Source organism: Eleutherodactylus coqui, chromosome 1, assembly GCF_035609145.1.
Source record: "Eleutherodactylus coqui strain aEleCoq1 chromosome 1, aEleCoq1.hap1, whole genome shotgun sequence".
In the NCBI taxonomy this organism is placed as follows: domain Eukaryota; kingdom Metazoa; phylum Chordata; class Amphibia; order Anura; family Eleutherodactylidae; genus Eleutherodactylus; species Eleutherodactylus coqui.
The window spans coordinates 39,782,882-39,807,644 of NC_089837.1; the positions used below are offsets into that span (position 1 = coordinate 39,782,882).

At 45.9% G+C, this 24,763-nt stretch overlaps 2 protein-coding genes across 2 annotated transcripts in view; one reads left to right on the forward strand and one right to left on the reverse strand.

Moving 5' to 3' along the window:
• The window catches only part of LOC136607801 (zinc finger protein 605-like), a 432,755-nt gene that overhangs the window by 164,262 nt on the left and 243,730 nt on the right, over positions 1-24,763 (forward strand). The window lies entirely within an intron of this gene.
• LOC136608755 (zinc finger protein 271-like) overlaps positions 1-24,763 on the reverse strand; it is a 122,218-nt gene that overhangs the window by 13,136 nt on the left and 84,319 nt on the right. Inside the window, exons 5-6 of the mRNA XM_066589128.1 lie at positions 21,296-22,317; positions 17,662-17,666 (exon numbers count right to left, since the gene is read on the reverse strand). Of these exons, the coding sequence (XP_066445225.1) occupies positions 17,662-17,666; positions 21,296-22,317 (1,027 nt within the window). The remainder of the gene's footprint in view (positions 1-17,661; positions 17,667-21,295; positions 22,318-24,763) is intronic.

A 24,763-nucleotide genomic window follows, 5' to 3' on the forward strand; every position in this document is an offset into this window, starting at 1 on the left:
GATGTGACCACAGCAAATCACACCCACTGAGCCAGAAGGTGGAAACCACCTCTAAAACGGGCAACAGACTAGTCACTCCGGCAGCGATCTCAGCAACGCTGCAACAGACGTATTACCCTCTCAGCACAGGATTCCTTTTTGCCTTCTTTCTTTAGAAAATATACCTTTTCTCCCTGCTGTAAGTTATGTAGGTATGCAGAAATCTCTATTTGTTTCTCTGCCCATCTGTTTACAAATATTACCTCCTGGGTTTCATCCTCCAGGATGAACCGAAACCCTCTGTCTACTTGGAACAAAATCACTGTGCCTAAAACTAATTGCTGGTAATATTTGTCCTCAGTTTCAGCACTTGTCTTTGGTCCTTCAGGTGTCACCTTGACATGTTGGGGCGATGGGCTTCTACGAGAAGCATCCCTGAGGATATGTTGGACCTCTGCAGTGCTGAACTTCACATTATTCAGTTCTTCTTTAGCAGGAAGATCGTTCAGGGCCTCTATTGCAGTGACCTTAGCTGTCATTGTGACAGATATAGCTTTTAGAAAGGAGGCATTCACGATGACTGGGAGGCCCCTAAAAGTCCTGTCTTTCCCCTTTCTGTAAACAGGGGGAGACCCTTCAAAATTGTTGTTTTCGGTAGCAAGGTCACCATCTCCCCACTCGGGAGGAGGGATATAGCTAGCCTCTAGGAGAAAAATAAGTTGTCTCTTCTGCCACCGGGGTAGCCTTAGACCGTGGCCAGGATTTAGTTTGCCGATCACTTTCAGTGTAACCAGGGTGACATAAACATGGATAGGTTCTCCTCAGTCCTGTTTGCTGCTGAGTTTTAGGCAGAACTGCTATCGCTTCACCTGTTGTGGTTCCCTCTGTGGCTTTAGAAACTTCTTCTTGTCTGTTTGTTGCTTCATAAGACAATTTGGGGAACCATTGGAACAGTTCATATCTTGTATGGGTTACCAAATGATACTACACATGCGGTAGTTTGTTTCCCTGTCCTGGGCTTCATTTTGTTGAAGCAAGAACCAAGGGGGAAACTCCAACACACCGGAGCATGCAGGTTCTGGAACCTGCTCCAACCTTTCTACATAACAGGTTGTGTTGAGGCAGCCAGAACAGCGCGCTACCTGGCTAACGATTTGGGGGAAATAGGGTACTCAAACGATTACGTGGGGTGAAGAGGAGCTTCCTCTATCTGTAAGGCAGACTGCTTATTGCAATCCGCGAGGCGGACCGAATCCGCAAAATTATCAGAACATGGGATCATTGGGCCCAAGATGGCAGCTGAAGTCGCTGGCAATGCACCAGGACCTACACGAGCAGATGCATCTCCGGGGTCTGTACATCTACAGCTGACGCCCAGATAGGCTGTCTGTCAGGTGGCTACCACCTTTGTCCAACAGCAGTATGAGAATCTCTGACTTATCCCCAAAGTACAATTGTGGCACATGTGGACGATTGCCAGCCGGTCAACTGTAGTGGCACTGAGGGTCCTCCAGAATTGCCAGATCAACTTTTGTCCTGGCACGCCTGTCTATGAGCTTTCCTTTTGCATAGAAGGTGCCTCATGTCAGAGAAACCGTTTCTCCCCTTCCTAAGCTGAGAGCTTAGTGCTGGTTACCTATTGCCTATTTGTCACGCCTTCACTGATTGGTCCACTGAGTTCAGGGCGGGAAACCTTAACATGAGTCCCTATGCAGAGTGGGTGGAGAGGAAGAAAAAGTGCGTGAAGTGAGAGAGGAAGTGAAGGACGAGTCAGAGGAGACTGAGCAGAGAGTGAGTTGAGAGCAGTTGGAGGAGAAAGGAGTCTGCAACAAATCATGGTTGGAGAGGAGGTGTGTTAGCAGTTCAGCCATGTGTGCAGTGTTTTATAAAGCCAGCAAGGGTAGTGAGGTCCATTTCAGCTCCCTTATCTGTCCTGCAGTGAGGAGATCTGAGTTGGAGGCCAAAACAGTGAGTTAAACTACACAGTGAATTCAAAGCCAGGATTAGTTCAGCGGCCATTTTCAACTAACATCCAACACCTACATCATACACTTCCAGTAAGCCATCCAGCTATTCAATGCTGAGGGAAAGTCATTACTGAGTAACCTCTAGGCCAGTGTTTCTCAACTCCAGTCCTCAGGACCCCCAACAGGTCATGTTTTCAAGATGGCCTATAGTAAGAACACTGGTAGCAATGTCTGAGGCACTGACAATAATTACATCATCTGTGCAATACTAAGGAAATCCTGAAGACATGGCCTGTTTTGGGGTCCTGAGGACTGGAGTTGAGAAACACTGCTCTAGGCGAATAGAAAGAGCGTTGAAGAAATTGTTTTTTAAAGTACAAATCTACTGTTTTCCACGTGCTAAGTTACTGCATCATTACTGATTCTGCTACATCCTCAATGCTGCAACAAGTTAATTATAATTCATCTGTATTCACAAAAGCTTCAGTAAACCTGCGTGCTCCCAGTTTACTAATACAAGCTACTGGACTCATCTCAAGTTATTTCACCACCACTACACTTGGGAGTTCAGGTTGGAGTACTGGCGTCACCTGTGACAAAACAATTGTTTATTTCAGATGTATCCTTATACGTTATTCTTGCCATTGTGTGACAGCTGAGCAGAGCACCATTATCGCCACTGTTGGGCAAGATTACAGAGCCACCTGTGACAACAGACGGACAGATAATCCCTTTTAAGGCCTTTTTAGACACAACGAGAATTGCTCAGAAATCGCTCAAAGCAGTCTTTTGAGTGATTTTCGTTCAGTCTAAATGCAGATACATCATGCAGTTTTCATGCATGAGTCACTGATTGCTGAATTCTAGCTTGCTAGAATTCAGCCATCAGCTGTTATCAGTGGAACAGGCTGTTATCAGCCGGCTGCACTGATAAGATTCCCTGTGCCTGTGTCCTGCTGTGAATTCACAGCGGGGCAAGGGCTGTAAGCTCAGAGAACACTACAGCTGTTTGCAAATGCAAAACAGCTGTATTGTTCTATTAGTGGCCACGGCTGTGTCCCGCTCCAGTTGCATATTCTATAGTAGCTAATTAGCTACTATAAAGTATGCAAAGATGATCGCTCAAAACTGTCACTTGAACTATCGTTTGAGCGACTTTTGAGCGATCATCTATCAGTGTAAATGATACTTTAGGCAAAGGGAGGTTCACACACTGCGGGAAAAAATCCACATAAAATCTGCATGAAAAATCACAAATCTGCATGAAAAATCCAGCTGTGGATTTCAATACCGCTTTCACCACGGAATTCAGTCTCTTCAAAATCTGCATTATTTCTTTATTCTGCTGTGGAATTTATCCACTATAAGTGAAGGGGGGTTGTTAAGTCCCGTTCATTTACATAGTACTGTATATTACTGCAGAATTTCTGTATGAACTTCGCAGCCGAAATACCGCAGCAACTCCAATGTGTGAACTTTCCCTGACAAAAAACTCAATTGGCCAAACGGCAATAACAAAAAAGGTTTACACAGAGGAGAAAAAAATTACTTCTATAAAATAAAAAATGTGACACGTAATGATCAGAGGATGACCATGGAAGATTCTTGAATTGTGTCCAATGTAGAAGTCCTGCTCTGTAGATGGTAACACAACTATAAAGTCTTGTTCATGTGAAAACTAGAATAACATAATTTTAGATTTGCTTACTATCATTGTCCCATCCTTCAAAATAACATGTTTATGGAGCCTGTAGTCCCTGACTACAATCCCGTAGAAATTTCACGACACACCATGTAATCAGGGCAAGACTATAGTCAAATAACAGGAAGTCTTGAAGAATCTGATAAGAAGGCATGAATGGCAGTTTATTAGAGAATCCGAAGTCTGAAGGGCTATATTTCTTCTTGTGGAGAACGCCACCAGGAGAATCATTACTCCTCTGGACTCACAATGTTGGCCATCACCTAGCCAGCCAGAATCCTACTGTACACTGATGATAGGCAATAACCTTAAAACAGCTGTATGTACATGGGTTTTCTGGCTTGGCTTATCTCCCTAGTCACATTGCAAGGCCTGTTAAGTAGTTACTATTTCTATAGATGTTGCTGTGGAGAATTATTCCATCGTTCCTTTGCATCAGAGAAACCTGATATTGATTTGAGAGCATGATGGTGGGAATATTCCACAACTTTCCTTATGTGCCCCAGCAGCACAAATGATGGGGTATTTTACCCCAGTGAAATGAGAGCACAGATGGAATTTTTAATGACATAAACAAATAAATAGTATTTTAGGCCGAAAAGGACATATCCATCCAATTCAGCCTATTACCCTCAATTTTGATTTAAAAAAACCCCAATGAGGTAGAAGCCAATTTTCCCCATTTAGGGAAAAAGTAAACTAATGGTAAGCCCCGCCTCCTACTACTTCTAACGATTTAGTGTTTTTCTGTCCTGTGAGGGGAACAGATGGATGATAGCCTCCTTATTATCTATATTTTTTCACCTACCATGTGGCTGTCATGCAATAATAAAGTTTATGTTTTCTCACCTTAGCTGGTCTCCAACTCCCTGTTCCTTTTCGCAGGCGTGTGTTACAAGACTTGATTAGCCATCCGGTCAAGCTGGCTTCTTTATGCAAGTAGACTACTTACATGTGGCTGTCACGCTTGTTTGAGGTATGGTCACTGGTTTGAGGTTTTGACAGAGTTCTTTCACCGGTATGGAGGTGAGAATTTGGCGTGTAGCTAGGTACAGTGCCTTTTTGATTGAGGGCTACTTTACTCGCTTAGGCGTCATTTCCCGGAGGCAATGCATTTGGAAGTGACGTAGTCTCGCGGTTCCATTCGCCCACGTGTTATACCAAGATATAGTTAGCCCTCTCTTTTCCAGCATTTTGTTGGACCGTCAAAGGACCAGGATGTTAATGTGGGGGAAGAATTGGAGTTCACCTCTAGAGGACCTAGGGTCTTCAAAGTAGATGATGCTCTGAATAAAGCAATGATGGCTGAATAAAATCATCTAGAGGAAGGATCAATCCTTTCTAGACATTATAAGACCATGTTCCCAATTTAGGAGAAACAAAATTATCGCAATACAGCTAAAGATGGATCAAGCCCTCAGGATCTGTTGGGCCAATAGCACCTTAAGAAGGTGCTATACGGCATCTTCTGCACAGTGTTCTGTGGCAGTGGCCTCCAATGAAGTGGCTCAGGGACTAAGGAAAGATCTAGCTCTGGCCAAAAGAGACATAGACAATGGGGTACCAAGAGATATTATTTCAGCCTTTGAAGAGCGCAACCTCAAGATTGAGTTCCTTTGTGATGGATCAGCACTGCATACAAGACATGCTGCAAAGGGTCTGGGTCTTGCTACGTGAACCCTATGGCTCTGACCATGGACAGCAGATGACACTTCAAAGTACCATCTTTGCACCCTTCCGTACGAGCCGAGCAAGCTATTTGGCTCTGAGCTTGATAAAATCATGGAGGGCTAGTGGATAAAACGGTGAAATCCTTCCCGAAGTCCTTTCAGGGCCCGGGGCATGCGTCAAGAAATGTCAGATCTCCCCCAAGGGGCCTGCAGACTAAAAATGAGTCAGAGAAGGGGTGCTAGATGCACTAAGAGGCAAGGCAGAAGAATCCAGATTTCTGACACAATATTTGTGCCCTTCCCGCACCCCGGGTATATTAGACACTCACTCTCTTCCTCTAGAGTTGGTCAGAATCAATTCAGGACCTTTGGGTTCTAGAGATAATAGACTCAGGTTATGTAATAAATTTCATATCACCTCCAAGACACTGATTTAGGCATTTACTATAGGCCACCTGACAAGCAGAAGATATTGATAAACTTTTTCTACTTCAGATGGCCAAGCTCTCAAAAAAGCATGACATAGTGATCATGGGGGATTTTTACCAATCCAGACATTTGGTGGGAATCTCTCTCAGGTAAAAGTAATGGATCCAACAAATTCTTATCCGCTCTTGCTGACAACTTTATCTTCCAAAAGGTAGAAGAGAAACCAAGGGGATCTACTATCTTGGACTTAATTCTTATCAAAAGGGAGGGAATGGTTGAGGAGGCAGTGATCATGCTATCCTTGAAATTTGAATAAAACAAGAGGAAGACCTGAGAAAACACAAACCTCAAGGTTGGAATTCAGAAAGGCAGATTTTCATGAACTCAGAAAGAGGATAAGAAGAATCCAATGGCTGGATGTCCTTAAGGACAGAAACATCCAAGAAGGTTGTGAAATATTGCGAAATGAGATTCTCAAAGCACAATCATTAACAATGCCTAAAAGAAGGAAGAATGGGAAGCATTTAAAGAGACCAGGATGGATGAACACAGAACTTACATACAGGTTATAAAGGAAGAAAAATATGTTTATCAAATAGAAAGAGGGGGGGGGGGGGGAATATCTAAAGAAGAATATAATGTGGTCTGCAGAAACTGTAGGGCAAGTGTCAGAAAAGCTAAATCTAATAATGAATTGAGGCTTGCAGCAGAAGCCAAAAGCAATAAAAAAAAAGAGTTTGGGGGTATGTCAAAAGCAAAAGAAAAGTCAAAGATGCTGTAGGATGCTTACAAGATAAAAATGGTAAATTGGTTAAGAATGATGTTGAGAAGGCCAAACGTTTTAATTCCTATTTTGTAACAGTTTTCTACCAGAAAGTAGATAATACATCATTAGAGATGAGGGAGCACGGTTGGATAAGTCAGTTACTCAAGTGAGCCTCGCTCTTCTCGAGTAACTGCATTCTTGTCCGAGCGTGATCGGGGGGCGGTGGGGGTGAGCGGTTTGGGGTAGCGGGGGGCAGAGAGAGATCTCTCTCACTCTCTCCCCCGCTACGCCCCACTATTCCCCGCTGCCCCCTCCGAACACGCTCGGACAAGAATGCAGTTACTCGAGAAGAGCGAGGCTCGCTTGGGCAACTGACTTATCCGAGCGTGCTCGCTCATCTCTAAACATCATCTGATCTTCCCCGTGCTATTGCTGGGATACAAGAATGCATGCTATCTATAAGCAGAGAGATAGTGAGGGAACACATAGCTAACTTAAATGAATTCAAGTCTCAAGATCCAGAGGAATTACATCCTAGGATACTAAAGGAAGCAGCGGAGGTAATTGCTGAACCATTTGCTATAATCTTTTTCAAAATTCCTGGAGAACAGGAGAAATCCCAGAAGATTGGAAAAGGGCAAATGTTGTCCCTATCTTCAAAAAAGGAAAGACGGTGGATCCAGGAAACTACAGGCCTGTGGGCCTGACTTCTATACTGGGAAAGATCATGAAACAAATTATTATACAGCATGCATGCAAATACTTGGATAAAAATGGAGTAATTCACCAGAGCCAGCATGGGTTTGTAACAAACAAGTCATGCCAGACGAATCTAATTTCCTTCTATGACAGAATCACCGACTGGGTTGATCAGTGTAATGTGGTGGATATAGTATATGTTGACTTTAGTAAAGTATCCCATACTATACTTATTGAAAAAATGTCCAAATATGGGATTGACAAGGCAACTATTAGGTGGATTCACAACTGGCTGAGTGATCGTACTCAAAGAGTGGTCATAAATGGCTGCACATCCAAGTGGAAGAATGTATCAAGTGGGGTAGCACAATGCTCTGTTCTAGGCCTAGTGTTGTTCAACATTTTTAGAAATGATCTGGAGGAGGGAATTGATGGAAAACTGATCAAATTTGCCAATGACACAAAGCTAGAAGGAATAGCTAACACTAGGGTATAGAGAGAAAGTATTGAAAAAGATCTAGAAAAGCTTCAACAGTGGGCGGCAACTAGCAGGATGGTATTAAGCAAGGAGAAATGCAAAGTCCTACATCTGGCCAGGAAAAATGAAAAAAGCACATACAAAATGGGAGGAATTGGGCTAAGCAGCAGCACATGTAAAAAAGACTTGGGTATACTAACAGATTATAGACTGAACATGAGTTAACAATGTGATGCAGCAGCCAAAAAAGCAAACACAATTCTGGGATGTATTAAGAGAAGCATAGAGGCTAGATCATGTGAGGTAATTATCCCCCTCTACCCATTCTTAAACAGACCTCATCTTGAATACTCTGTCCAGTTTTGGGCATCCCACTTTTAAAAAGGCATAGACAAACTGGAGCAAGTTCAGAGAAGAGTTACCAAGATGGTGAGCGGTTTGCAAATCATGTCCTATGAGGGACGGTTAAAGGATCTGGGAATGTTTAGCTTGAAAAAAAGAAGGCTGAGAGGAGACTTAATATCGGTCTACATATATCTGAAGGGCTGTCACAGTGCAGAGGGATCATCCCTATTCACAGTTGCACAAGGAAAGACTAGAAGCAATGGGGTGAAACTGAAAGACACAGAGTAGATATTAGACAGTGAGGGTGATCAATGAGTGGAATAGGTTACCATGGGGGTGGTGAGTTCTCCTTCAATGGACGTGTTCAAACAAAGGCTGGACAAATATCTGTCCAGGATGATTTAGTAAATCCTGCACTGAGCAGGGGGTTTGACCCGATGACCCTGGAGGTCCCTTCCAACTCTACCATTCTATGATTTGTTTGCACCTCTCATCTGTGCAAATAGAAATAGGCGGCCCTAGAGGGCACCATCTCTGGATATATAAGCAAGACTGCGCTAGTGGAAGTACCCTTTGCAGAGATATAAATGAGTGTCTACTCCGATTTTTCTAATCAAAAAATCTAAAGGAAGATGGATAATGATTAGAGATGAGCGAACGTACTCGTCCGAGCTTGATGCTCGTTCGAGTATTAGGGTGTTCGAGATGCTCGTTACTCGAGACGAGCACCACGCGGTGTTCGACTCCATTACATTTCTTTCCCTGAGAAATGTGCGCGCTTTTCTGGCCAATAGAAGCACAGGGAAGGCATTACAACTTCCTCCTGTGACATTCCAGCCCTATCCCACCCCCCTGCAGTGAGTGGCTGGGGAGATCAGATGACACCCAAGTATTTAAATCTGCCCCGCCCGCGGCTCGCCACAGATGCATACTACAGAGATCAGGGAAAGTGCTGTCTTGCTGTAGCTGCTATAGGGAGAGTGTTAGGTGTTATATTCATCTTCAAGAACCCCAACGGTCCTTCTTAGGGCCACATCTGACCGTGTGCAGTACTGTTGAGGCTGCTTTTAGCAGTGTTGCACAATTTTTTTTTTTGTACATCAGGCGTGCAGACCATAGCGTCCTCAGTCTGCAGTCATTTTACAGAGTATAGGGGCAGTACTGGTGAGGCAGGGAAAGAGGTATACTGGCTATATAGGCAGTGGGCTTTTTCAAAAAAATTGGGGAAAAATACTATATTTGGGCTGCCTGTGACCGTCTTCAGTGTAGTGCGTGTCTGCTGGGGGTAGTAGTCACTAATTAATACCCAGCTAAGCGTTACAGCAGGCTTGCGCGTAATTGTTTCCTGGCTCTGCTGTGCCCGTTACATGACCGCCGTCATCCCGCCAGAGGGAAACAGTATACATAATATATGCTGCATACAGTGTCTGTCTGGTGTTTCACCTCACCATTTGAAAAAATAGAAGCAAAATACTTAAGGCCTACCACTGGCCTTTGGCCACTTGACTGGTTCTGCGCTGTGAATTCCAGTAGCTCAGTCATACGCACCTAGGTCTCACTACAGGCTTGCGCATAATTGTTTCCTGGCTCTGCTGTGCCCGTTACATGACCGCCGTCATCCCGCCAGAGGGAAACAGTATACATAATATACACTGCATACAGTGTCTGTCTGGTGTTTCACTTCACCATTTGAAAAAATAGAAGCAAAATACTTAAGGCCTACCACTGGCCTTTGGCCACTTGACTGGTTCTGCGCTGTGAATTCCAGTAGCTCAGTCATATGCACCTAGGTCTCACTACAGGTTTGCGCATAATTGTTTCCTGGCTCTGCTGTGCGTTCCGTAAGCAAAGTCAGCCTCCAACCACAGGCCAATAAGCGGCACATTTAATTACAGCGTTCTGTTTCTGCTAATCTCATAATACACCATGCTGAGGGGTAGGGGTAGGCCTAGAGGATGTGGGCGGGGGCGAGGACGCGGAGGCCCAAGTCAGGGTGTGGGCACAGACCGAGCCCCTGGTCCAGGTGTATTGCAGCCGACTGCTGTGGGATTAGGAGAGAGGCAAGTTTCTGGGGTCCCCAGATTCATCTCACAATTAATGGGTCCACGCGGTAGACCTTTATTAGAAACTGAGCAGTGTGAGCAGGTCCTGTCGTGGATTGCAGAAAGTGCATCCAGCAATCTATCGACCACCCAGTCTTCTACGCCGTCCACAGCTGCAACTCTGAATCCTCTGGCTGCTGCTCCTCCTTCCTCCCAGCCTCCTCACTCCATTACAATGACACATTCTGAGGAGCAGGCAGACTCCCAGGAACTGTTCTCGGGCCCCTGCCCAGATTGGGCAGCAATAGTTCCTCTCCCACCGGAAGAGTTTGTCGTGACCGATGCCCAACCTTTGGAAAGTTCCCGGGGTCCGGGGGATGAGGCTGGGGACTTCCGACAACTGTCTCAAGAGCTTTCAGTGGGTGAGGAAGACGATGACGATGAGACACAGCTGTCTATCAGTGAGGTACTAGTAAGGGCAGTAAGTCCGAGGGAGGAGCGCACAGAGGATTCGGAGGAAGAGCAGCTGGACGATGAGGTGACTGACCCCACCTGGTTTGCTAAGCCTACTGAGGACAGGTCTTCAGAGGGGGAGGCAAGTGCAGCAGCAGGGCAGGTTGGAAGAGGCAGTGCGGTGTCCAGGGGTAGAGGCAGGGCCAGACCGAATAATCCACCAATTGTTTCCCAAAGCGCCCCCTCGCGCCATGCCACCCTGCAGAGGCCGAGGTGCTCAAAGGTGTGGCAGTTTTTCACTGAGAGTGCAGACAACCGACGAACAGTGGTGTGCAAGGTTTATCGCGCCAAGATCAGCCGGGGAGCCACCACCACCAGCCTCACCACCACCAGCATGCGCAGGCATATGATGGCCAAGAACCCCACAAGGTGGGACGAAGGCCGTTCACCGCCTCCGGTTTGCACCACTGCCTCTCCCCCTGTGCCACCTGCCACTGAGATCCAACCCCCCTCTCAGGACACAGGCACTACCGTCTCCCGGCCTGCACCCACACGCTCACCTCCGCTGTCCTCGGCCCCATCCAGCAATGTCTCTCAGCGCAGCGTCCAGCCGTCGCTAGCGCAACTGTTTGAGCGCAAGCGCAAGTACGCTGCCACGCACCCGCACGCTCAAGCGTTAAACAAGCACATAGCCAAATTGATCAGCCTGGAGATGCTGCCGTATAGGCTGTGGAAACGGAGGCTTTCAAAAACATGATGGCGGCGGCGGCCCCGTGCTACTCGGTTCCCAGTCGCCACTACTTTTCCCGATGTGCCATCCCAACCCTGCACGACCACGTCTCCCGCAACATTGTACGCGCCCTCACCAACGCGGTTACTGCCAAGGTCCACTTAACAACAGACACGTGGACAAGCACAGGCGGGCAGGGCCACTATATCTCCCTGACGGCACATTGGGTGAATTTAGTGGAGGCTGGGACCGAGTCAGAGCCTGGGACCGCTCACGTCCTACCCACCCCCAGAATTGCGGGCCCCAGTTCGGTGCTGGTATCTGCGGTGGTGTATACTTCCTCCACTAAACCACCCTCCTCCTCCTCCTACGCAACCTCTGTCTCGCAATCAAGATGTGTCGCCAGCAGTCGGTGTCGCGCGGCGTGGCAGCACAGCGGTGGCCAAGCGACAGCAGGCCGTGCTGAAACTACTCAGCATAGGAGAGAAGAGGCACACGGCCCACGAACTGCTGCAGGGTCTGACAGAGCAGACCGACGTCTGGCTTTCGCTGCTGAGCCTCCAACCGGGCATGGTCGTGTGTGACAACGGCTGTAACCTGGTGGCGGCTCTGCAGCTCGGCAGCCTCACGCACGTGCCATGCCTGGCCCACGTCTTTAATTTGGTGGTTCAGCGGTTTCTGAAAAGCTACCCACGCTTGTCAGACCTGCTCGGAAAGGTGCACCGGGTCAGCGCACATTTCCGCAAGTCCAACATGGACGCTGCCACCCTGTGGTCCCTGCAACATCGGTTTAATCTGCCAGTGCACCAACTGCTGTGCGACGTGCCCACACGGTGGAACTCTACACTCCACATGTTGGCCAGGCTCTATGAGCAGCGTAGAGCAATAGTGGAATACCAACTCCAACATGGACGACGTAGTGGGAGTCAGCCTCCTCAATTCTTTACAGAAGAGTGGGCCTGGTTGGCAGACATCTGCCAGGTCCTTGGAAACTTTGAGGAGTCTACCCAGATGGTGAGCGGCGATGCTGCAATCATTAGCGTCACCATTCCTCTGCTATGCCTCTTGAGAAGTTCCCTGCAAAGCATAAAGGCTGACGCTTTGGAATCAGAAACGGAGGCGGGGGAAGACAGTATGTCGCTGGATAGTCAGAGCAACCTCATGTCTATATCTCAGCGTGTTGAGGAGGAGAGGGAGGAGCATGAGGAGGAGGGGGAAGAGACAGCTTGGCCCACTGCTGAGGGGACAGATGCTGCTTGCCTGTCATCCTTTCAGCGTGTATGGCCTGAGGAGGAGGAGGATCCTGAAAGTGATCTTCCGAGTGAGGACAGCCATGTGTTGCGTACAGGTACCCTGGCACACATGGCTGACTTCATGTTAGGATGCCTTTCTCGTGACCCTCGCGTTACACGCATTATGGCCACTACGGATTACTGGGTGTACACACTGCTCGACCCACGGTATAAGAAGAACCCTTCCACTCTCATACCTGAAGAGGAAAGGGGTTTGAGAGTGATGCTATACCACAGGACCCTGGCGGACAAACTGATGGTAAAATTCCCATCCGACAGCGCTAGTGGCAGAAGGCGCAGTTCCGAGGGCCAGGTAGCAGGGGAGGCGCGGAGATCAGGCAGCATGTACAGCGCAGGCAGGGGAACACTCTCTAAGGCCTTTGACTGCTTTATGGCTCCCCAGCAAGACTGTGTCACCGCTCCCCAGTCAAGGCTGAGTCAGCGGGAGCACTGTAAAAGGATGGTGAGGGAGTACATAGCCGATCGCACGACCGTCCTCCGTGACGCCTCTGCCCAATACAACTACTGGGTGTCGAAGCTGGACACGTGGCCTGAACTCGCGCTGTATGCCCTGGAGGTGCTTGCTTGTCCTACGGCTAGCGTCTTGTCAGAGAGGGTGTTTAGTGCGGCTGGGGGAATCATCACGGATAAGCGTAGCCGCCTGTCAACTGAGAGTGCCAACAGGCTTACACTCATAAAGATGAACAAAGCCTGGATTTCCCCAGACTTCTCTTCTCCACCAGCGGACAGCAGCGGTACCTAAACAATACGTAGGCTGCACCCGCGGATGGAAGCATCGTGCTCTATCACCCTAAAAAACGGGGACCTTTTAGCTTCATCAATCTGTGTATTATATTCATCCTCCTCCTCCTGAAACCTCACGTAATCACGTCGAACGGGCAATTTTTCTTAGGCCCACAAGGTTCAGTCATATTACTTTTGTAAACAATGTTTATACGTTACAATTCTCATTAAAGCGTTGAAGCTTGCACCTGAATCAATTTTTATTTTAACTGGCCTGCCTCCAGGCCTAGTTACCAATTAAGCCACATTAACCAAAGCGATTAATGGGTTTCACCTGCCCTCTTGGTTGGGCATGGGCAATTTTTCTGAGGTACATTAGTACTGTTGGTACACCAATTTTTTTGGGCCCTCGCCTACAGTGTAATCCTAGTAATTTTTAAGGGCTTCGCCTGCACTCATGGTACAGCAAGGTGTGTGGGCTTGGCCTACACTTTTGCTACATAAATGTAACTGGGGCCTTGTCTATACTGCAACTACTGAAATGTGCAAGAGACTGTTATCTCCCTAAACTGCTGCAACGGGAATGTTACTGTGGCCTGTCTTGACTGCTACTACTACTGAAATGGAACTAAGACTGTGCTCCCTCTATACTGCTGCTTCGGAATTGTTACTGGGGCCTGTCTTGAGTGCTACTACTACTGAAATGGAACTAATACTGTGCTCCCCCTATAATGCTGCTAGTGATCTGTTACTGGGGCCTGTCCCTAATGCTACCGCTGAAATGTTACTAATTCTCGGCTCTGCCTATACCGCTGCTAATGCTATGTCACTGGGGTGTGGAAACGGAGGCTTCCCAAAGACATGGTGGTGGCGAGGCCCTTTCCCACCAACGCAGTTACTGTTAAGGTGCATATAACCACGGACACGTGGAGAGGACACGTAGTGCCTCAAAAACATCCCCCTCCTCCAACAATGAAAACATTCTTGGCAAATACCTTTGCATTGGTCCGTCTGGTGGCAGTCCAAGAATTTCACCTTTAACAACACAAGAGAGACCCCCCCCCCCACCATCCCCCCGCCACGGCCCACTTAATGCTGGCCACATTCCGAAAACCAACTAAATAAAGCCGCGCTACTAGGTCCGCAGTCGCCACCACATTCCCACCAACCCGGTTACTGTTAAGGTACATATTACCAGTCTGACTGGGCCATGCACTGTGGGCCGAAGCCCACCTGTATTGTATCTGACGTTAGCTCTGCTGAGCAGGGCACTGCAATGGGATACATTTATGTATCGCCGATGGGTTCCAGGGAGCCACCCATGCTGTGGGTCCACAGGGACTTCACATTAGGGATTTGTACCTGCCAGTGTCTATGTATTAAAAACCCCGGTCAGACTGGGGCATACAGTGTGGGCCGAAGCCCACCTGCATTTAATATGACGCTACCTCAGCTGTGCTGGGCAATGCAATGGGATTTATTTATGTACCACCGGTGGCTTCCTGGGACCCACCCATGCTGTCGGTCCACATGGAGTTGTACCTGCCTGTGTCTACTTATAAAGAACCCCAGTCTGACTGGGGCATGCAGTGTGGGTCGAAGCCCACCTGTTTTTAATCTGACGTTAGCTCTGCTGTCCAGGGCACTGCAATGGGATTTGTTTATGTATCGCTGGTGGGTTCCTGGGAACCACCCATGCTTTGGGTCCACACGGACTTCACATTAGGGATTTGTACCTGCCTGTGTCTATGTATTAAAAACCCTGGTCAGACTGGGGCATGCAGTGTGGGCCGAAGCCCACCTGCATTTAATCTGACGTTACCTCAGCTGTGCTGGGCAATGCAATGGGATTTATTCAGGTACCGCTGGTGGCTTCCTGGGACCCACTCATGCTGTCGGTCCACACGGAGTTGTACCTGCCTGTGTCTACTTATAAAAAACCCCACTCTGACTGGGGCATGCAGTGTGGGCCGAAGCCCACCTGCATTTAATCTGACATTACCTCAGCTGTGCTGGGCAATGCAATGGGATTTATTTATGTACCGCCGGTGGCTTCCTGGGACCCACCTATGCTGTCGGTCCACAAGGAGTTGTACCTGCCTGTGTCAACTTATAAAAAACCCCACTCTGACTGGGGCATGCAGTGTGGGCCGAAGCCCACCTGCATTTAATCTGACATTACCTCAGCTGTACTGGGCAATGCAATGGGATTTATTTATGTACCGCCGGTGGCTTCCTGGGACCCACCTATGCTGTCCACACGGAGTTGTAACTGCATGTGTCTACTTATAAAGAACCCCAGTCTGACTGGGGCATGCAGTGTGGGCCGAAGCCCACCTGCACTTAGTCTGACGTTACCTCAGCTGTGCTGAGCAATGCAATGGGATTTGTTTATGTACTACCGGTGGGTTCCAGGGAGCCACCCATGCTGTGGGTGCACATGGAATTCCCATTGCAGAGTTGTACCTGCCTGTGACTATAAAAAAACCCGGTCTGACTGGGGCATGCAGTGTGGGCCGAAGCCCACCTGTATTTAATCTGACGTTAGCTCTACTATCTGGGGCACTGCATTGGGCCAAACTACAGGAGCAATACAGCGCTAATGAGACGTGCACAGCTACGCTAGCATTGGAGTCCGCTGTAGGCCCGCGATTGCTGAGGGTTTGTGCACTTCCTGCCTAGGATTGCTGAAGCTGTGGGCCGAGGCCTATGTCGTGGGCGTGGTGCAAGTCTGCCATGCTTGGCCGGTCAGATCAATTTTTGGTTCATGTCTTGGGTTTCCTAGGACCCGCCTATGCTGTTGGTGCAAACTTAGCTCCCATCGCTGTGTTTGACCTGTCTGGCACAAAGACACTGACTGACTTGGGTAGGGGGCAGAGCGCAGACGGCTTTCCCCTTGCAGTGTCGATTGAGCTATGCGACACCTTGACAGAATAAATAGTGTGTGGCACACGGATTCCCCATTGCTATGCCCACGTTTGCAGCTCCTGATGGAGGTGGCACAGGATTGGAGTTCTCATTGCTTCTGTACAGCATTGTGGGCTATCGCCCCGCCCCTTTTAAAGAGGGTCGCTGCCTGGCCCTGCCAACCCTCTGCAGTGTGTGCCTCCGGTTCCTCCTCATGGCAGACGCACTTATAAATAGACATGAGGGTGGTGTGGCTATGAGGCCAGCGTATGACATGAGGGCAGCTGAAGGCTGCGCAGCGACACTTTGGTGTGTGCTGTGGACACTGGGTCGTGCGGGGGGGGGGGGTTGGGCAGCATGTAACCCAGGACAAGTGGCAGCGGAGTGTCATGCAGGCAGTGATTGTGCTTTGTTGGAGGTAGTGTGGTGCTTAGCTAAGGTATGCCTTGCTAATGAGGGTTTTTCAGAAGTTAAAATTGTTGGGGGGGGGCCCATTCTTGCCGCTATTGTGGCTTAATAGTGGGACCTGGGAACTTGAGATGCAACCCAACATGTAGCCCCTCGCCTGCCCTATCCGTTTCTGTGTCGTTGTCATCACTTTCTTGAATTTCCCAGATTTTCACAAATGAAAACCTTAGCGAGCATCGGCGATATACAAAAATGCTCCAGTCGCCCATTGACTTCAATGGGGTTCGTTACTCGAAACGAACCCTCGAGCATCGCGGAAAGTTCGACTCGAGTAACGAGCACCCGAGCATTTTGGTGCTCGCTCATCTCTAATAATGATCATAGATCTCAGATGTTTAAATAGCTATATATGGAAGACAAGATTCAGAATGGAGACAATCAGATCTGTTATAAACATTCTACAGCTGGGGGATTTTAAGGCCACTGTAAATTTGAAGGATGTATACCTTTATATACCAATTGTCTGTCCTTACAGAAAATTTCCAAGAGTTGCATTTAGGTGGCAGGAGTCATCAAACATTATTAGGTTACAGCCCTGCCTTTCGGTATCTCATCTGCTCTATTCATCTTTGTGAAAAAACTTTTGTGGTAGCAACAACTCTCAGGGTTCAGGGATTGTCTATCATCCCTTATCTGGACGATTGGCTCCTGCTTGCAACTTCCAAAGAAGTCTTAACACACCAAATTTGTGTAACTACAGAGTGTCTCGAACAATTAGGTTGGATGATAAACTGGGACAAATCAGACACCCTGCCCAAGACAGAGAAAAAGAATCTGGGATTAATTGACAATTACGAGGGCAGAAAGAGAGTATAAGTTACTGCTAAATTTGTCTGTTTCCAGGACAACAATAATCAGAACCATGATGAGATCTTTGGATTTCATGGCAATAGAGGCTCTACCATGGTCCCGTTGGCATTTTTGACTTCTTCAGTAGAAGGTTTTGAGCCATTGGAACCATTCCCTCAAGGGGTTAAACAAGAATTGCACCCTGTCTTATGGGACCCGATTCTCACTTCATTGGTGGAGCAACTTGATGGACAGGAGGTCTACGGTTCAAACGTTTTGGATCTTATTGACCAGTGATGCATCCCAACTAAGTTGGGGTGCCTATTTGGAGTAGGACACAGTACGAGAAACTCGGATATCCCAGGAGAAGAATCTATTTTCTAATCTGAGAGAGTTTTGGGCAATCAGGCTTGCCCTGTCTCACTTTGCCTCTCGGATCAAGAGGAAGGCAGTAAAAGTCAGGTTCGACATGAATGCAGTCCGCTACATAAACAAGTAGAGTGGAACTCAATCTCAGCCCCTCAAAATCGGGGTGGGAAAGATAATGAGATATGGAGAGGAGAATTTAACTCACCTTACAGCAGTGCACTTCTGAGTCTTTTTAAGATTCCTGCCTACTTTTATGCCTAAAGTACCCTCCTTCCTACATACAAACCAGGTTGTAACATTTCCAGGCTTCTGCCCCAATTTCTCTTCTGCAGGTGAGGAAGGGATTTGCAGCCTAGATTTACACAGAAACCTTAAAGTTTATCTGGAAAATTCTCAGGATATTAGGCTGGATGAGAATCTCCTTATTCTGTTCTCAACTAAGAATAACAGCCGGAAGGCATCAAAGCCAACACTAAATAGATGGATGAAGTACAACTTCATGGACAGAAAAGAGCATAGTTCCTTTGGAAAACATTGGTGAGGCAGTAACGTAGAGCTCATATCAGACTTTTGATAATGATTACAGACTAGCAATTAATTTTTCTGGAGGAGCAGCCTTTGGGAACTCAATTTCAAATGCAGTTAAGTTGGAGGACCTTCACATGGGGGTTGATACTTGCTAGATCCCCATCATTTGCACTATGGAAGCATTGATCATACTTGTTAATTTGTTTTTTTAGCCCTAACAGCAGCTCAAGCTTTTCATCCTCTTTTTTGTTATTGAACTTTATAATGTCACTAAATGGTTAGAGGGGTACTTCCCCTCTATAGAAGGAGTGAGAGGCAGGGCTCACCATCTGTCCTGCGAGTTCAGAGGGGCAGAACACCCCATTATTTCTGCTGCTGTAAGGACTAATACACCACTTACTTGGGACGATTAGCTTGCAAAATTCATTCAAATGAACGGAAACGCATGATAATTGTTGCATCTAAATGCAAAGCCAGAAACCAAAAAAGTGGCAACAGCACTTAAAATACATTTATTATCAGAGGTATACATATATCATTCATAAATACACTAACTACATTAAATAATGCAAGGATCTTAGTATATAATTTGATCAAATTACATTGGCCCATCTACCAACGTCCAGGTGACCAAGCTTTCAGATGGGTCCTAACGCTAATACCAGGTGGTTTAATCTTAACCTGGGAATGATGGGTACCTACCTCTAAGAGTGCTGCTCTCTTGAGACTAAGCCTACAAATAAAACCAGGGAAGGTAAGGTACCATTTAAATGGTCCAATAGGGTAGGTACCCATCTTTCCCAGGTTAAGATTAAACCACCAGGTAGTAGCGTTAGGACTAGAGATGAGCAAGCATACTCGTTAAGGTGATTTACTTGAGAGAGCATCGCCTTTTTCGAGTACCTGCTGGCTTGTCCCTGAAGATTCGGGGGGGGGGGGGGGGTTGCGAGGGGCGGGGACCGGCGCGGGGCAGCGGAGGGGAGCGGGGTGGAAAGTGATAGAGATCTCTCTCTCACGATCCCCTCCACAAGCCCCCGCTCGCCCCCGCGGCCCCACCGAACTTCAGGGACGAGCCAGCAGATACTCGAAAAAGGCGATGCTCTCTCGAGTAATTTGCCTTAACGAATATGCCCGCTCATCTCTAGCTAGGACCCATCTGAAAGCTTGGTCACCTGGACGTTGGTAGATGGGCCAATATGATTTGATCAAATGATATACCTAGAACCTTGCATTATTTAATGTGGTTAGAGTATTGATTATGGGTATGTATATTTCTGATAATAAATACATTTTGTGTGCTGTTGCCATTTTTTAGTTTCTGCTTCTGTTGTATGATGCAGCCGGGGTTTAACGTGCACCTATAGATTTCTATTGGGAAGTGCTGACCTATTTTATCTAAATACAAAGCCATCATGCACTATTTGTTTACTTTTTGTTTGTCGCTAAGTTTCAACCAACATAAAAATCTTCGCTGCTTCACTCACTTCTCGCTGTGTCTAAACGCTCCCCGCTCAGTGATTCACATAGAATGTGAAGCACTGAGCGAGAATTTAGCGAGGAGCGATTCTCAGCAATGATCTGCCTGTATAAACATTCTGCAAACAACTAGCGGTGGCGTCACCCGCTCGTGCAGGACATTTCGCCAACAGTCGTCCTGTGTACATGGGGCATAAAGGAATACAAATTAACAAGTATAAGCAATGCATTTACGCCCCATGAGAACAAATCCCTAAAGCTCTTTTTACATGGGATGGAATTTGCCACCGTGCAGAAAATTTGTATGTCTAAGGGCGACTTCATATGGGCGTATCTGAGCGCATAAAATTTACATGCGCGATACAAGAGAATAGAACCCATTTCAATGGGTTTGTTCTAATTTCCCAGACCTGCTCTATCTTTCTGTGCATTTGCGCACCAAAGGTCTCCATAGAAGTCTATGGGGGGTGCGTAAATGTGCATGCAATACCCAAGTGCATGTGTGACACATTGTGCAATTCCATGAAAAAAAGGACACATCAGGCTAAAGAGCCTTTTAAATTGCGTGTGTCCGCCTGCTGTGCGTAAATAAACATGCCCTGCGTGCACAAAAAGTACAGTAAAATACACCAATACTCGTACATAAAAGCCTTGTACATAGTGCAAATATGTTGCACTGAGGCGTGCGCAAAAACACATCTGTCCGTGTGAAAGGGGCCTAATGAGCAGATTTTGATGCGGAATTGAAAATGGTTTAGCTCTGCTGGCCAGTTTACACATCAAAAACTGTGTTTAGACCTGCAGATTTTGGTGTGGTTTTAGGCAGTGGTGGCAAATTCCGCTGAGTGCTGTAGAACAATTCCATCCGGAGTGAACGACCCTAAAGGTGGCTCCATTGGTTCAGGTAGCCGGCTCAAGGTCGACTCAGCATTCTAGCCTTCCGAGGATGGTAAAATGAGTACCCAGTTTGGTGGGGGGGGGGGGTAATAAATTAAAAATTACGTGAAAGCACTGCGTAATATGTTGGCGCTATACAAATAACAAGATTTTTTTTTTTTAATTTTATTTTGTTCTCCTTATATCCACAATGCTTTTTGGCTTGGACGTAGTCAACACAGTTGTCCTCAGGTAACAATAGTTGTGAATGTTTGATAGATCCAGACTAATTCCGCACAGAAAATAATCACTTTTAATGTCTGTAAATAACCTGAGATGTTACAAATATTTTTGGGCATTTCCCACATTCCAAACAAGAACATGTCTTCTTCTCTATGGGAATTCTTTGAGGGGTTTCCAAAATCTGATTTTCTTGCAAAACGTTTTAACATATAGAACATTAAAACGGCTTCTCCCCTCTGTGACATCTCTGATGATCCCTACGTTTAGCATTAGTGGTAAAACATTCCCCACATTCGGAACACATGAATGGCTTCTCTCCTGTGTGACGTCTCTCATGTAAAACAAGCTTTGATTTTTCTGTGAAACATTTCCCGCATTCCAAACATGAATATGGCTTCTCTCCTGTGTGACTTCTCTGATGTTTAGCAAGATCTGATTTATCTCCAAAACATTTTCCACACTCTGAACACGAAAATAACTTCTCGCCTGTGTGAATTCTCAAATGTTTAACAAGATTTGATTTGTATGCAACACATTTCCCACATTCTGGACATGAATACGGCTTCTCCCCTGTGTGAGTTCTCTCATGTTTAACAAGGCTTGATCTATCTATAAAACCTTTCCCACATTCTGAACATGAATATGGCTTCTCTCCTGTGTGAATTCGCTCATGTTTAACAAGGCTTGATTTATCTATAAAACCTTTACCGCATTCTAAACATAGAAATGGCTTCTCTCCTGTGTGAGTTCTCCTATGTCTAGCAAGGTCTGTTTTATCTGCAAAACATTTCCCACATTCTGAACATGAAAATGGCTTCTCTCCTGTGTGAGTTCTCTCATGTGAAACAAAAGCGGATTTATATGCAAAACGTTTCCCACATTCTATACATGAAAATGGTTTTTCTACAGTGTGACTTCTCTCATGTTTAACAAGCTTTGATTTTTGAGGAAAACATTTCTCACATACTGAACAAGTATATGGCTTCTCTTCTGAGTGACGTCTCTCATGTTCAATAAAATTAGATTTTTCTGGGAAGCCTTTCCCATCTTCTGAACATGAATAGAGCTTCTCTTCCATAGGATTCATTCTGTATATAAAAAGACTTGGGACTATTGTAATCTGGTTTCCACCTTCACTAAATTGAAATGTTTTTTGATCTGTACTTGTGTTGAAGTTCTGTGATTGGTTAGGAGAAAGTTCCTCATCATTAGGGGGATCACATGAAAGCTCTGTACTCTCAAGTTTTGGATATACATTATCGGTAATGATGTTTTCTCCTGAAGAGTGCTGTTTGGTATCATCATCTTCTACTTTACAATTTACCAATGACATGAAGTGTCCATTTGAGTTCTTATTGGAATTTTCTGTTAAGATTAGAATTGGATTTCATTATTTTTTTTCAAACCACAAAAGTATTCAAAATAGCAATATTACTACTAAGCTGAAAATGAGGTATGCAGCATCACCTAATTAACGTTAACATCAATAGACTTCAATGTTTGACCTTTTACCATGCCTTGCAATAGGACTATAGCTATAAGCCCAACCAGTCTTCACAATAAGGAAAAGACACCCATCCACGGACAGCTATTTGGGGGTCTTGTACTTCTTAGTACACAGCAGAGCTCTGGTTGGCTGGGTGAGAAGCATTATACCATCTCCCATGTGCAGACCCGATCTCCCAGAGGAGCACTGCATGGCTGTCACAAGAAAAAACAGTTTCCCTCGAGATCTACTACACTGGAAATTCACATGTAGTTCTTAAGTCAAAGCCAGAATTGGGTCCAGCAGGAAGGAGAAGTAGAAATCCTTTATATTTCCCATTCCTTTTGAATTCACTTCTGGCTTCAGCTGAAAAAAAAAACTACTTCAAAAGCTGCAACAAAAACTGCATGTGTGATTCTAGTCTTAAGAGCTTTTGTCAAATTTTTTTAGTTTCAAGTTATCCCCTATCCACAATTGCAAGTTATCCCCTATCAGCAGGATAGGGGATGACTTACTGATTGGTGGGGGATTTCAGTGCTGAGAACCCGAGAATGGGACTCTCATGTACCACTCTCCTATCACCAGGGAGGTGGCTTCTCCACATGGAGTTACGTCACTGTGAATGCAGCGGTGTCTAAGCATGCACAGTCAGCACTCCATTTATTTCAATGGGGCTGACGGAAATAACTAACCCCAACGGCTCTATAGCGCCATTCAGTCTCCTCCTCATTATGCTGGATGCAGTAAACCCAAGAGGATGGGGGACACGGGACCCATGTTCTCCAGATGGGTGGAGTAGCTTAGCAGTGAGATCAGCAAGTTATCTCATATCCTGTAGATAGGGGATAACTTGGAATTGTGATACAACTCCTTTAAAATGACAAATACCCTGATTCTGGTCCAGGCTTTTACTATTTAAATCTAACCTTACTAAAATTCAAAAATCTGAAAAACACAATCTTGTCTGGCGATCAAATCTGTTCCCTGCCAACGTATTTAGGCATCACTTTAATTCAACTAAAAGAGGTTTTTCTTCTAATGACATCATCCACAGAATGGGTGATGAAGGTATGGTCAACCGCTGGGTCCCCCGGGATCATGAGAATGGCTAATGCAGAGTCTAGGAGGTAAGCGAAGCAGCGATGCACATGTGTGCAGCAATCTAACGCTTATCACCCATTCTCCGCTTTCTTTATTCCCACGTTTATAGCACCAAATTGTAATGTCAGCTGACCTGTACATGTGGTAAACTCCAGTGATTGGTCAGGCGAAGGTTCCTCATGATTAGGGGGATCATATGATGTATCTGTACTGTTACATGCTGGATGGACATGAAGGGTAATGAGGTTATCTCCTGAAGAGCGCTGCACCAAATCTTCATCCTCTACTTTACAATGTAGCAACGACATGAAACTTCCATCAGAGATCTTACTGGGATCTTCTGTTAGGATAAAATTTGGATTGCAGAATTTTTCTTCAAACCAAAAAAGTAGACAGATTAACAATATTCCTATTAGGCTGGAAATAAGGTCTATATAATCCCTCTGCAACATCATCTAATCCAAAAAAAAAATTCTATACTTACCTATTCCTCCCCAGGCAGTCTTCTTGCCTAATCTTCACCTCACCGATCTTCTCCTGGCTCCTCCAGTCCTCCGGGTCACCTCCCCTTCAGCAGGCTGGATCCCCTACTTCCTGTTATGGAGCGTACATTGCCGGCATTCTCCTTCCTGCAGGCCAATGTACTCTATGTGACAAGTGACATAGCGTTCACTGCCTAGTAGGGAATGCCGACCCTTGACAGCCTGCTTTAGTGCGCAGGCACGGGGTCTCATGGATCCATCGGCTATAGCAGATTAAATGCAGTCAAGCTATGCATACATTTGACTATATTTAGCCTGACACACGCTTTCATGCGTTTTTTTTTTTTTTTTTAGAGAGATCGAAAAGCGTAGCCTGCCCTACAAAAAAAGTATGGAAAAGTATAATTTATTTCTATATGCTTAACGTAAACTGTTTTTGTGATCAAGGAAAAAAAAGTGTTAACTACAAAACTTTATTAAGAAAAAAAGACTTTACAGTGAAAAATTTATGTTTTTCATTTGTAAAACAGATCAATATGTATACTGTGCATACGATTTCAAAAATGTAAACATATGCTTAAATGCATCCTTTTTTTTTTTACATTTCCATACATTTAATGTGAACGGATTTTGTGATAGAGTCAAAAAAAAAAAGGGTTGAATTACAAAACTTTATTAGGAAAAAAAGAGTTTTCAGTGAAAAATGTAGGCTATTCAAATAAAAAAAAGAGATTAAGATGTA